At 49.7% G+C, this 15,000-nt stretch overlaps 1 protein-coding gene across 3 annotated transcripts in view; it reads left to right on the top strand.

Moving 5' to 3' along the window:
- The window catches only part of igf2bp1 (insulin-like growth factor 2 mRNA binding protein 1), a 72,260-nt gene that overhangs the window by 41,877 nt on the left and 15,383 nt on the right, over positions 1-15,000 (top strand). For all 3 annotated transcript variants that reach the window (XM_061224353.1, XM_061224354.1, XM_061224356.1), the window contains exons 3-5: positions 7,265-7,313; positions 9,859-9,910; positions 13,773-13,836. In XM_061224353.1, coding sequence (XP_061080337.1) covers positions 7,265-7,313; positions 9,859-9,910; positions 13,773-13,836 — 165 coding nt within the window. The remainder of the gene's footprint in view (positions 1-7,264; positions 7,314-9,858; positions 9,911-13,772; positions 13,837-15,000) is intronic.

Here is a 15,000-nt window from a genome sequence, read left to right on the forward strand (position 1 = left end):
TTCTTAGGATTGTGCTAATTAAGGGATGATAGCTGGGGGTGGGGTGGCCTGTGTGTGTGTGTGTGTGTGTGTGTGGTATGGGTGTGTGTGTGTGTGTGTGTGTGTGTTATGGGTTTGTGTGTGTGTGTGTGTGTGTGTGTGCAGGGGTCGATGTGGTCGTGGTATGAGTGTGTGTGTTATGGGTGAGCGTGAGTGTGTGTGTCTGTGTCTTATGGGTGAGTGTGAGAGTGTGTGGCTGTGTGTGTTATGGGTGTGTGTGTGTGCGCAGGGTTGTGGTTCTGTTATCAGCGCATTCACCCCTCCTCCCTGCTGATCCTGATCGCTGGTGTATGTGTCCCACAGACGTTCTGTTCGTCCAGACCCCCCAACACCAAAAAAAACCCAACACCACAGACTCAGGTGAAAATGAGCCAAATCCGCTGGTGGATCTCTTGCCGGTGCCGTCGTTAGCAGCGAGGGTTTGGGTTGAAGCCGTGGGCAGAAGTGTGTGTGTGGCGGTTGTCCGCCATGGCTGCACGCTGGAGGATAACCGCCACACACAAACGTACGCAAACCCCCTGGGAGACGCCTCGCATTGTGGACTTTGAATGTGTGATATGGAGGAGGAGGGGGAGGGGGAGGGGGAGGGGGCGGTTTGGGTGGGCGGGATGTCGGCCCTGTTTCCTGCCTCCGGTGGGCGTGGCTTGTAAGGTTCAGAGGTCGGCGGGGATTAAGGTGCAACCGCATGCCGTAAATTCTTCTTTAACCCTTTCTCGGCCGCTGCGCTCCCCTCCCCCTCTCTCCCTCCCTCCTCCCTCTCTCCCTCCCTCCTGCGATCTGGTTCTCACAGGGGGGTGGCAGGCCTCCCTGAGCAGCGCTGGAGCCAGATGTCACTCCAACATTTACAGCCTCCTGCTCGCCAGGCCGCTCCTCCTCCTCTCTCCTCTCTTCTCCTCCTCTCTCCTCTCTCCTCTCTTCTCCTCCTCTCTCCTCTCTCCTCTCTATTCCTCCTCTCTCCTCTCCTCTCTTTACCTACTCTCTTCTCCTACCTGCCCCTCCTCCTCTCTTTTCCTCTCCCCTCCTCTCCTCTTCTCCTACTCTCTCCTCCTCTTCTCTCTCCTTTCTCTCTCCTCTTCTCTCTCCTCTCCTCTTCTCCTCTCCTCTCCTACTCTCTCCTCTCTTTCTTCTCTCTCGGCTCCTTCCCTTCTCTCCCCCTTTTCTTCATCTGCATTTGTTTTGTTTGTGGTCTCTTTCGTTCTCCGGTGCGGTTTGCTCAGGTAGTGTCAGCCAAATTGCGGTCCTCTTTCTTTTACCTGGCTATGTAGCAGCCTCTCTGTGATTTTAATTCCACCTATTTATTTTCTGGAGCACTGACATCTCCTCACTAGCCTAGCCTAGCCTAGCATAGCATGATCCTGCACTAACACCCTCTCACTAGCATAGCATAGCGCTGCATTGACCTCCTCTCACTAGCCTAGCCTAGCGCTGCATTGACCTCCTCTCACTAGCCTAGCGCTGCATTGACATCCTCTGACTAGCATAGCCTAGCGCTGCACTGACATCCTTTCACTAGCGTAGCCTAGCGCTGCATTGACACCCTCTCACAAGCGTAGTTCTGACATGCTCAGCTCAAAGCGGTTTGAAGTGCTGCCTTTGATGCACAGCTTTCTGCCATGATCTATAGATCCTGAGTGCTGTCTGATGAAGACTGACCACTGTGTGTGTGTGTGTGTGTGTGTGTGTATTATATAAGTGTGTGTGGGTATGTCTGCATATGTGTGTGTGCGCGTGTGCATGCATGCGTGCATGTGTGTGTGTGTGTGTGTGTGCATGTCTCTGTATGCATGTGGATGTGTCTATGTCTGTATGAATGTATCTGAGGGTGTGTGTGTGTGTGTGCATGGATGTGTGTCTAGGTGCGTGTACATGTTAATATGTGTACTCTTGAGTTTAAGGTTTGAATCCGGGTCTCACACACACACACACACACACACACACACACACAGCGTCCTCAGTGTGTCAGCGGTGGGAAAACTCGGGGAAGTGATTTAGAAGTGGGTCAAACCCCGGTCCCTCAGAACCCCCTTGTGAGAATGTGAGACGGACCGAGGCCACGCAGGTGACTGGATGAGGATAAGTTTAGGGGTGGGCACAGCTGAGGGTGGTGTGTGACAGGCCGGTGCCTGCCGGTGTGGACGGGGGGAGAGGCGCTGGTCCCGTGGGGGGCCTGCAGGCCTGTGTCAGAGGAAAGGAAAAGCTTTGTCCGTGACAGGGCGGCCATTTCTGCTGACCCCGGGATCCAGGGACCTGCAGGGAAGACGACGGTTTCGTTTTTGTGTTCGTTTGTGTTCTGTTTGCAAAGGGGAGAAGATGGAGAGTTTCCAGACCACAAAACACTGGGTTGTATTTTAATTTTGTTCATTTATTTATGAGAAAAGTTGTGATACTTAGAAAGCAGCAGGGAAAGTAAAGACAGGCGGTTAATTATATGATTTTATCACATCAGGAGCTCGGAGGCCCCCTCACACTTCAGACTGTCAGATTGACAACCAGTCGGGATGATAGCATAGACAAGTGGTCAACAACTCTGTTCCTGGAGAACTACCTTCCTGTAGGTTTTCATTGCGCCCCAAATTTGGCACACCTTCTACTAATTAGCAGCTCAACAGGATCTTTAGCTGTTGAATGAGGTGTGCTTTTGTTAGAGGGAAAACCAACAGGATGGTAGATCTCCAGGAACAGGGTTGCTGAACCCTGGCATTGGCTATATGGGCTCCCGACCAGATCAGAAAAACCTCATAAAAAGAACCACCTCCTGATTGGTCACCGGGAATGGAACACAGAATCTGCTCTCAAGACCTCTCATCGTGCTCGAATTTTGTCTACGTGTCAAAAAACAATCGGGAGCTTGTGAGCCAGTTGGATCGGGTCGGAAACGGTATCGCACACAGTTGCAACGTTAAGACCCGGCGTTTTTCCATGCCATCTGGTCCCGGTCTGAAAAGAACGTGGCCAGACGTGGCTGGAGACGGGAGAGGGCGGTGATGTTTGGGGGCTTGTAGGCCGCACGGCTGGGCACTCAGCTCCTGGAGATCACCGACCTGTGCAGGGAGTGAGGACCGCAAGGGAGTGTGTATCGCGTCTCGATTTATTTCATATAACACCACTACTGAGGACCAATGAGCTTTATTTGATCTAACATCACTACTGAGGACCAATGAGCTTTATTTCATCTAACATCACTACTGAGGACCAATGAGCTTTATTTCATCTAACATCACTACTGAGGACCAATGAGCTTTATTTCATATAACATCACTACTGAGGACCAATGAGCTTTATTTAATCTAACATCACTACTGAGGACCAATGAGCTTTATTTAATCTAACATCACTACTGAGGACCAATGAGCTTTATTTCATATAACATCACTACTGAGGACCAATGAGCTTTATTTCATCTAACATCACTACTGAGGACCAATGAGCTTTATTTCATCTAACATCACTACTGAGGACCAATGAGCTTTATTTCATATAACATCACTACTGAGGACCAATGAGCTTTATTTAATCTAACATCACTACTGAGGACCAATGAGCTTTATTTAATCTAACATCACTACTGAGGACCAATGAGCTTTATTTCATATAACATCACTACTGAGGACCAATGAGCTTTATTTCATCTAACATCACTACTGAGGACCAATGAGCTTTATTTCATATAACATCACTACTGAGGACCAATGAGCTTTATTTCATCTAACATCGCTACTGAGGACCACGATGAGCTTTGTTGGGAGAGTATGAGTGGGCATTACAAAATACAGAGGCTGGTTCATCCTGAGAGGAGCACTGTTATCCTGAGAGGAGCACTGTTATCCTGAGAGGAGCACTGTTATCCTGAGAGGAGCACTGTTATCCTGAGAGGAGCACTGTTATCCTGAGAGGAGCACTGTTATCCTGAGAGGAGCACTGTTATCCTGAGAGGAGCACTGTTATCCTGAGAGGAGCACTGTTATCCTGAGAGGAGCACTGTTATCCTGAGAGGAGCAATGTTATCCTGAGAGTTGCACGGTTATCCTGGGAGAACTTTTGCAGTGGGCCTCCAAGCACGTCTGCCCTAATTGATTTCACTTGTGGACAAAATGTTGTCAAATCGACCGATGTGTTTTTCGCACACCTGTGTTATCAGAGAGGGTCTAATTTGGTGGGTGTTTGGCGAGTTGTTGGTATTTGGCTGTGAGGGTATATCTGTGAGGCGTGAGGCGTGAGAAAGAAGGGGACAGGACTGAGAAAGCGAAAGGTTAATCTGATCTTGGACGGTCTGCAGAATATCTCCAGAAAATGTATTTCGAGTTTGAAATGTTTTTGAGGCCTGGGCTTGCATTTCCCCGCCGCAGGTCTGCTCTTCAGCCCGCATGGCCACTTGCACCCTTGAGCGGGATCCTTAACCTGAATAACTTGTGTAAATACCTCTGTGTGGAGTCAGACATGTTGTTCTGAGAAATGGGGCGGCCTGTAGCGTAGTGGTTTGGGTAAATGACTGGGACGCGCAAGGTCGGTGGTTCGATCCCCGGTGTAGCCACAATAAGATCTGCCCCGCCGTTGGGCCCTTGAGCAAGGCCCTTAACCCTGCATTGCTCCAGGGGAGGATTGTCTCCTGCTTGGTCTAATCAACTGTACGTCGCTCTGGATAAGAGCGTCTGCCAAATGCCATAATGCCATGTAATGGTGAACACGTCATGTCACGTTTAGAAGGCCTGTATGACACAGTGAGGGTGCTGACGGTGAGGGTGCTGAAGGTGCATGATGGGAAAAATTAAGTTATTTGTTATTGTTCCGAAAATTGGGCATTTAAAATAATATTTTGGTTGGAAATGTGGGAATATGTAGTCCTGTTCAGCTGGTTTAAAAAAAAAATACAGCAGTTGTGCCAAAACTAGAGAAATAATCCTTGCCTCTGGGACTTGTGTATACAATGAACTGGTGAAAACGAAATGTTTGGGATCCACTTTAATTAAGCTTGCTCAATTCTTTCAGTTTTTCAATTGTGAACAGCTAGATTTCAATCCCAGCCCCTTCTCTGGCCAGTTTCCGTTTTACTGGCGTGGATTCATGTTCAGATGATATCACTCTGAAATATGAAAGTATAAAGAAGTCTGACTCACTATTTCTACTTTCTCTTTCTCTCTCTCTCTCCCCCCCTCTGTTCCCTCTCTTCTTACTGGGCTCTCAACTTAAATATTCAAATTCTGTTTATTTGCATGAGAAACGGTCACCGTAGTGTACGCATGTACACAGGGAAAACGCAGTGGTTGTGTTGGGTGTGGTGTGTGGTGTGTGGTGTGTGAGAGAGTGTGTGAGAGAGTGTGTGAGAGAGTGTGTGAGAGAGTGTGTGAGAGAGTGTGTGAGAGAGTGTGAGAGAGAGTGTGAGAGAGAGTGTGAGAGAGAGTGTGAGAGAGAGTGTGAGAGAGAGTGTGAGAGAGAGTGTGAGAGAGAGTGTGAGAGAGAGTGTGGGAGAGTGTGAGAGTGTGTGTGAGAGTGTGTGTGAGAGTGTGTGTGAGAGTGTGTGTGTGAGAGTGTGTGTGAGAGTGTGTGTGAGAGTGTGTGAGAGAGAGAGTGTGAGAGAGAGTGTGTGAGAGAGAGTGTGTGAGAGAGAGTGTGTGAGAGAGAGTGTGTGAGAGAGAGTGTGAGAGAGAGAGTGTGAGAGAGAGAGTGTGAGAGAGAGAGTGTGAGAGAGAGAGTGTGAGAGAGAGTGTGAGAGTGTGTGAGAGTGTGTGAGAGTGTGTGAGAGTGTGTGTGAGAGTGTGTGTGAGAGTGTGTGAGAGAGTGTGTGAGAGAGTGTGTGAGAGAGTGTGTGAGAGAGTGTGAGAGAGTGTGAGAGAGAGTGTGAGAGAGAGAGTGTGAGAGAGAGTGTGAGAGAGAGTGTGAGAGAGTGTGAGAGAGAGTGTGAGAGAGAGTGTGAGAGAGAGTGTGAGAGAGAGTGTGAGAGAGAGTGTGAGAGAGAGTGTGAGAGAGAGTGTGAGAGAGTGTGTGTGAGAGTAAGTGTGTGTGCTGCAGTGGTGTGCTGTGACCAGCGCTCGTCCGCTCATTGGAGCCTCCGCCCCCTTCACGCCGCTCCCTCCCCTGTAGTAAAAGGACAGCAGTGCTCAGCGCCAAGGCAGCTGCTCGTGTGCTACAGCAACCCAACCCCCGCCCTCCTCCCCAAATCTCCCACACCCCCCAGTCCTCACAACACAGAGTACAGTGCCCACAACACACACACATAAACATACACACACACATACATGCACAAACCTACACATAAACATACATCCACATAAATCAACACACGCATGCATACGATCACATAAATACACACGCACACACACACGCACAAACGCACACAACCATGATCGGCGAGCTATTGTGTGTGTTCGGCGTTCCCCCTTCGCTCCGTTGTAGTGATCGATCTCTCCGTCCATCAGCGGGCTGCTGTGTGCGCTGGCACGCTCTGCGTTAGCGGGATTAGCATTAGCGCTCGCTCAGCGTTCAGCGTGTGCACGACGGGGGACTCAGTCCTCAAAGGCGCTCACTCACGCCTACTCACAAAACCGCTTGACAGCGTCCCGGTTCAGTGACATAACGGCGAGTCGGCGCCTCGACCCGTCCGGTACCAAAGTTTTGTTCACGCGGGTGTACACACTGGTCCAGTTACCGTGCCTACGGAGAAACAGGAAACGCGTGGAGGTGATGATTAACCTTCCTCCTGGTGACGCGGTGTCGGCCTTGTGCTCGGGGAATGAGATGCGCTGCAGATTGAGAACAGATGTGAGCGTCCGGCGGTCCACTGGGCCTCAGAACCACTCGACTCGCAGAGCCGGGCCTCGTACGGGCCGAAGCAGGCCATCCGGGCCAGAACTGAGCTTTCGGTCCAATCAGGATGCGCCCCGGGTGGAAATCTGACCCGCGATAGCAGTATGGTTCCTGAAAAATCATTCCATGCTCTTAATGTCTTGGCCATTTTATAGAATGTAATGTAAATGTTTTTTTGGGGGTTTTTTTAAGTTACAAAGACACTTGTTAACCAGTGGTCTATTGTTAATGATATCCTTACCAGTCTCTTCCCTTGATGATGAAGGGAGCTTTAGAGGTATAACTGATAAAGGAATTGATTTGTACGTGCACTGTGATTACTCAATGCCTCTCTCTCCCTCTCCCTCTCCCTCTCCCTCTCCCTCTCCCTCTCCCTCTCCCTCTCTCTCTCTCTCTCTCTCCCCCCTCCCCCCTCTCTCTCCAGGACCAGAAAACTCCAGATTAGAAACATTCCACCACACTTGCAATGGGAGGTGAGTATAGCGTCCTTTCACGCCAAGGCAGAACCTCGCTAGCCCATATGCTAACTCAGCAGTGCAACCATAGCTTTACACTGCATTCATAATAATAATAATAATAATAATAATAATAAAGTGGGCGGCACAGAAGGTGCAGTGGGTAGCACTGCCGCCTCACAGCAAGGAGGTCCTGGGTTCAAATCCCCGTCGGCCGGGGCCTCTTTGTGCAGAGTTTGCATGTTCTCCCCGTGTCTGCGTGGGTTTCCTCCGGATACCCGGTTTCCTCCACGTCCAAAGACTGCATGTTAGGCTGACTGGAGAGTCTAATAGATTGCCCGTAGTATGAGTGTGTGAGTGTGTGAGTGAATGGTGTGTGTGCCCTGCAATAGACTCGCGACCTCTCCAGGGGTGTATTCCTGCCTTTCGCCCAATGTATGCTGGGATAGGCTCCAGCCCCCCTGCGACCCTGTTCAGGATAAGCGGGTTAGGATATGGATGGATAATAAAGTGCTGTTTGGCTGATGCTTTTATTCAAAGCAACTTACAGTTCATTAGACTTAAGCAGGGGACAATCCTCCCATGGAGCAATGTGGGGATCGAGGGCCTTGCTAAAGGGTCCAACACCTGTACAGATGTTATTGTGGCTACACCGGGGCTTGAACCACAAACCTTTTGCGTCCCCAGTCATATACCTTAGCCGCTAGGCTACATGCTGCCCATGGTCCACATTATGCAGTTAGCACTGTGGATGTTGATACCATACGAACGCTGCTACACTGACCTTGTTTGCAGTCCAAGGCTGAGGTAAAAATAAGACTCCATTTTACCTGTGTCACGTGCCAGCCTTATTTCTGTTATTTTTACACGCACATGGCAGTGGGAAGTGTAGTTTCACAGCTTTCCAATACGGCCCAGGACTCGGTCTGTATATGGGTCAGCGCCAGTACGTCGTTCATTCGCTGAGAAACCGGGCAGAACCGGAGCTGCTCGGCTCTGGGTCCAGTGGGAGGTGGACGTCAATTCCCCTGCACCCGGCAGCCTCCCAGCAGTGGGGGATCTGACTGTAACACTGTCCGGCTCAAACCACTCTACCGCTGTGTCTGATGGCATCATGATGGCTAATAATGCAATTAAAATAATAATAATAATAATGAAATAAAAAATGTGTTTTACAATTTCCTGGAAATGATTGGTATGGAGGTGTGCTGTCAGGTGACGGTTTGGGATGGGGGGGTTAGGGAGTGTGTGTGTGTGTGTGGGGTGGGGGGGGGGGGGGGGGTTAGAAGGGAGTGAGTGAGTGAGTGAGTGAGTGAGTGAGTGAGTGAGTGAGTGAGTGAGTGAGTGAGTGAGTGAGTGAGTGAGTGTGTGAGTGTGTGTGTGGGGTTTAGGAAGGGTGTGTGTGTGTGTGTGTGTGTGTGTGTGTGTGGTGTGTGTGTGTGTGTGTGTGGGGGGGGGGGGGGTTAGAAGGGAGTGTGTGTATGTGGGGGGGAAGGGTAGTGTGATGTGAGGAATCAGGAAGTCCACAGAGAGCCCCCCCCCCCCCCTTCGCTTCTGTCAGGAACAGGAAGATTCCTGCTGACTCAGGGAGGTTCACTGTGTGTGCGTGTGTGTGTGTCTGTATGTATCTGCATTCTACTGTGTGTGTGTCTGTGTGTGTCTGTATGTATCTGCATTCTACTCTGTGTGTGTGTGTGTGTGTGTGTGTGTGTGTGTGTGTTTGCATGTGTCTGGGCGTGTGTGTGTGTGTTTGCGCGTGTCTGGGCATGTGCATTTCTTTGTGGTCCTATGTATGTGTGTGGCTTCTCTACGTTGGTGAATGTGTGTGGGTATGTTTGTTTGTACTTGTGGGGTGTACATTTGTGGTGTTTGCGAGTGCGTTTGTGGGTGTGTGTATATGTCTGTGTATATGTCTGGAGGTTCGTGTGCTTGCTGGCATGTGTGTATACAGTGCAGTCTTAAGTATTTGGACTTTTCTTGTTGTTTTGACTCTGTACTGCAGCATGTTGGGTTTTAATGAAACTATGAAGTGCAGACTGTCACATGCATTCAAAAGCCTAGAGCCTAGAGAGTGTCAGTGTCAGTGTCAGTGTCAGTGTCAGTGTCAGTGTCAGTGTCAGTGTCAGTGTCAGTGTCAGTGTCTGTGTCTGTGTCTGTGTCTGTGTCTGTGTCTGTGTCTGTTTGCCCCTGTGTCCCCCCTGTGAATTCTGCCCCTCTCCTGAGTCAGGCAGGCAGGCTGGTCCCGGGGCTCAACCTGACCGGCCTCAGTACTGTTGGTAATCAAACCCGGATGCTTAAATTCATGTGTGATTTACACCGCGATTAAGCAATGCATTATGCATTATACAGACCATGTATGGTGCACATTTTACAAATCACTCTGTTAAACTGTCCATCTAAATGCAACGGTGAGCAGTAAGATGTGAATAAAATTCTGAGGAATCTATTCAAGAGGAAAGAGTCTTCCCAATGTCTGGCTTCCTATACGTTTGTTTACCATTTTTCTGAACGTTACGGAGAGTGTGTGTGGTGGTCTGTAACGATGCGTCTGTTTTTCCTCCAGGTGCTCGATGGTCTTCTCGCTCAGTATGGAACGGTGGAGAACTGTGAACAAGGTGAGGTTTCGTCCCTTCCATGTCCGTAGCGGCTCGTCAGGAGTAGTTCTCTTAATGTCGCACACTGGTTGTGTTCGAGTGATTCAAAGGAAACTGCTCTGGAACTGCCCATGAGAAGAAGATTGCAGTAGTTAATGGCCCTCATCAGTAAACATTCGACTAGTTTGCCAGGAGTAGAAAAATCAATGCTTGTGCGAAATGTATCCCCTAATCAACCAGCAAGCCAACAAGTCAACAACATCTAATTTGGGGGGGAAATAAGAAAATAAAAATGGGAAATGACTCCAGCTTGGAGGTGGACCATTCGGTGTGCTTTTAGGAGTCTTAGTCTTCGGAGGTGGTCCATCCTCCGGGTGTGCGGTTCAGAGAGAGGCTTTCCCCATCATGGTAACGTGCCTTCACATCGTCAAAGGCGCGACGTAAACAATCCCGTTTTCATCACTTCAGTTGTCGTAATCGGCGGCCGTATTAATTACGAGCGAATCCGTGAAGTTGCCGGCGGGCTCTTGTCTCCAGCCGGCTGGAGACGCGGTCGCAGTCCGGCGGAGGAAGACGGATAAGCCCGTGTCCACCTGGCGCTATCTTTAGCGCGTCCTCACGGTATCGCAGCTCCCCTGCCTCAGGAGGAGTTCATCGCTCCGGGTTTTAAGACTTTATTTTTTCACCAGCAGCCAAATGTGACCTCTAAGTCCATTACGCTAATCGCCTGGATCGGGTTAAGGTGCCGCTGAGCTGGTGATGAGTCTAAGAGCGCGGGGGATCGCATGGGGGGCTCTAGGGGGCACTAGGAGGCAGAGAGAGGGGACCAGAGCGAGCCAGCGCCCGGGGCGGGGTGATATTATCTCGGCTGCACCGGGGCTTGAACCACCAACCTTCCGGGTCGTGGTCCTATGCCTTAGCCGCTAAGACTACAGGCTGCTCAGATCTGTGTTTGGGGATTACCTCGCCAATGCACTTTGCTCTCCGACACGATCCTTTTACGAGTACTACTGCTGATTTTATCATTTTTTATTTAAACTATTTATTTATCCCGCCTTGTTTGTTGTTGCGCCTTTTTCACTACTGCAGCGGTCATCCGCCCTAATTGTTATAATATCTATCTTGGTTTTATTTCTGTCTTGTCTTCAATGTTCGTACAGCCCTCTGAGTCGCATCCGCTGTAGGAAATGTGCTTTATTAATAAAGTTTGATTGATTGATTGATTGATTGATTGGGCCAGGGGAGGAACTGGACCCTCTAAGTCAATCTGCAGAAGATTGGATGGCGACTGTAATTTATCACTTGGGAGACATTTTTTTTTTCTAAAGGCCCAACTGTTTCACAATCATATAATGGTGTATAATGAAAACTGGTCACTGAGGAAACCTACAGCTTCTGTAGCGTGTCCGATCGGCAGCAAGGTCCAGTTTCAACATATCACCCTTTTTTCCACCCTGAAACCTCCACGCTGAGTTTTTTTTTGTTCTGCGTGTAGAGTTTGGCAGCAGTGCTCATGGGAAGCGCAGCGCCAGGTCACTGGACCGTGCGTGGCTCCTGACGCTTGCTCGCCCTAGCAGCTGCAGCTTCTCGCGAAGACGCATGCCGTTTAAAATCACAACAACCTCCGGGCTGGAGGGGAAGCGCACGGCTCCCAGCCCCGCGATGGCGGGAGCTTACAGCCGACCGCGGAGAGGGGCGTGCTTCTCACGTCCGGACTCCGAAACAATAAATATGGAAGCTCGAGCCCAATCAATCCCATCATGTCGGGGGGGGAAAAAAAAACATGACAGGTAGCCTGGGCGCACGCTCACTTCCTGCCCAGATGTCTTCCAAATGTTGGGCAAACAGGCAGAGGCTGTGGGAGGTTACTGACGTGTGAAGAACACGTTTGGTGGCCATCCCTGGTGTGGTCCGGTCCGGTCTGGTCTGGTCCGGCCGGGCCGCAGGCAGGGTGGGGGTGGGGGGGGTGCCTGAACGACGCTGTCAAGTGAGCAGGAAGGAGGAGAGGGGTGGGGGGTGAGGGTTGGGGGGTGGATATGTTGAAAATCCCTAGTACATGAAAATAATTCACAGATACTGTTTCACTGCGTCACGTTGTGCCATTTGGCAGGTGCCCTTATCTAGCACAGATTACATCTTTTATAATAATTGTTACGATCAGGACAGATAAATAAAAAGTCAAAATAAAATTTATGAGCAGTTTATACGGCTGTTTATTTTACTATTGCAATTCAGCTTAAGCACTTTGCTGAAGGGTGAAACGGAGGCAGCCACTGTACTACACCATCCCTTACCACTGTAGTACACCCTCCCCTTACCACTGTACTACACCCTCCCCTTACCACTGTACTACACCCTCCCTTACCACTGTACTACACCCTCCCTTACCACTGTACTACACCCTCCCCTTACCACTGTACTACACCCTCCCCTTACCACTGTACTACACCACCCCCTTACCACTGTACTACACCCTCCCTTACCACTGTACTACACCCTCCCTTACCACTGTACTACACCACCCCTTTACCACTGTACTACACCACCCCTTACCATCCCCTTACCACTGTACTACACCACCCCCTTACCACTGTACTACACCACCCCTTTACCACTGTACTACACCCTCCCTTACCACTGTACTACACCACCCCCTTACCACTGTACTACACCCTCCCTTACCACTGTACTACACCCTCCCTTACCACTGTACTACACCACCCCCTTACCACTGTGCTACACCCTCCCCTTACCACTGTACTACACCACCCCCTTACCACTGTACTACACCCTCCCCTTACCATCCCCTTACCACTGTACTACACCACCCCTTTACCACTGTACTACACCCTCCCTTACCACTGTACTACACCCTCCCTTACCACTGTACTACACCACCCCCTTACCACTGTACTACACCACCCCCTTACCACTGTACTACACCCTCCCTTTACCACTGTACTACACCCTCCCTTACCACTGTACTACACCACCCCTTTACCACTGTACTACACCCTCCCTTACCACTGTACTACACCACCCCCTTACCACTGTACTACACCCTCCCTTACCACTGTACTACACCCTCCCTTACCACTGTACTACACCACCCCTTACCATCCCCTTACCACTGTACTACACCATCCCCTTACCACTGTACTACACCCTCCCCTTACCATCCCCTTACCACTGTACTACACCATCCGATATCCCTCTGTACTGCACCATCCACATACTGCTGTACTACACTCCCAGGGCGGGATTGAACTGGCAACCCCATACATGCTATACATGCATTCTAGCACCTAGCATTCAGGAACCTTGTTTGTAAAATGTAACGGGGAGAACTGTGCCAGATGCTAGCGCGGTGCTAGCCAGCGTTTGACACAAATAGCCTGGCCATTCGGTCACTCCTCTCAAACTGCCTCCAGAGGCTGCCGATGGTAAATAAACCCCCCCCCCCCCCCCCTTAACTCAATCGCGGAAGGGTTTCAGCGTTACATAACCTGCAGGTTTAGCAAACGGGCGGGTCTCTTGCACGGCGCACGGGCGAAAGGGGATGTTGTTTACAGTCACACGTGCTCCGCCGTCCCTGGGCACAGCCAGCCACTGCGGCTCTCCGCGTCCACGCCTCCAGCAACCGCGTCCGCACGCCCTTAACTCTCTTACCCAGAGTGCTTCAGCCCTGGCGGGGGCCTGATCGTTTGTAGGTCACATTTAAGTGTTGCTTGGTAACCATGGTAACTGGACTCGCTTGTTGTTCCGCCATATCTACATGCCATAACTCTTCACTGTCTTTTTTCTTTCTTTACTCTTCATCCCTCCCCTCTCATTCCTCTCTCTCTCTCTCTCTCGTCCCTCCCCCTCTCTCGCTCTCTCTCAGTGAACACAGAAAGCGAAACCGCAGTGGTCAACGTCACGTACGGCACGCGGGAACAAGCAAGGCAGTGAGTATCCCTCCGCACCTTTCCCGTCACCAAAATATCCTCCTGACTCACCAACTGCCAGCGTACTGTGTGACACCTCTCCTTTAAGTATTTTATCACGGCTGGATGTGCTGCTGGTGCGTTTTCAGCGCGGACGCGGGGGGAAGTAAGCCCCCCGTTAGTTTAAACGGCTTAGCTTTGACTGGGATAATGATTAGCGTGATTACTGCTGCGCTTGCACATCGCCGCGTGCACCTTGAGTGAGTTATTAAAACGGACTTTTTGCGCTCCCTCGCTCATGACGGCACGTTACTGACCTCTAGTGGCTGTCTAGTGATATTGCAGCCTTTTGCCTATATAAAGATATAGAAAATAAGAACTCCGTCAGGTAACTTTTTATCCATGTTGAGCATCAAAGGGTTAGGATTATAAGCATTCTGGTGTAAAACCATGAACAAAAAATATGGAATACTGAAAATATACCACTGAAGACAAAAAAACATTTTGGCGTACCTTGATGTCTAAACAGCGTGTCTTTGAATGTATGAACTGCACCTGAACATTTGTCATTTTTCCCCAAACATTTATATTTGCCAAAATCAAAGAGCTATACCAAATATACCGTATGTTGTAATATGCTGTAATATAGGTGCCAATACCTGCTTTTTGGTTCCTGTAAATTGCCTGGTATAGAGGTATATATCTACAGAACATCGACACCATACGCACTCGAAGCCTGTCCACACCACTACTGTGACCACAACGACAGTGATGGTCGATATCGTTGGGATCACTTTCAGAAAGATTCGTTTCCAGCTGCATGAGTGATAAAACACCGACAGCCAATCAAAATCTGCCCATCCATCCATGTCACATTCGAGATGGCAGATGACAGTTAGGAGGCCGTATGCAGAACGTGGTCGTTCAGCAGTGTGGATGCTTGCATCATTATCGTTGTACAGTAGTTGTGGTTATAGTTATAGTTGGTGTGGATTCTCACATCGTTATCATTATACGGTAGTTATGGTTATGGTTACAGTTCTTGGTGTGGATGCTCATCATTGTTAAACAGTAGTTGTGGTTATAGTTCTAGTTCTTGGTGTGGATTCTCACATCATTATCGTTGTACAGTAGTTATTGTTATAGTTATGGTTCTAGTTCTTGGTGTGGATTCTCACAGAATCA

This window comes from Conger conger, chromosome 16 (assembly GCF_963514075.1).
Source record: "Conger conger chromosome 16, fConCon1.1, whole genome shotgun sequence".
Classification (NCBI taxonomy): domain Eukaryota; kingdom Metazoa; phylum Chordata; class Actinopteri; order Anguilliformes; family Congridae; genus Conger; species Conger conger.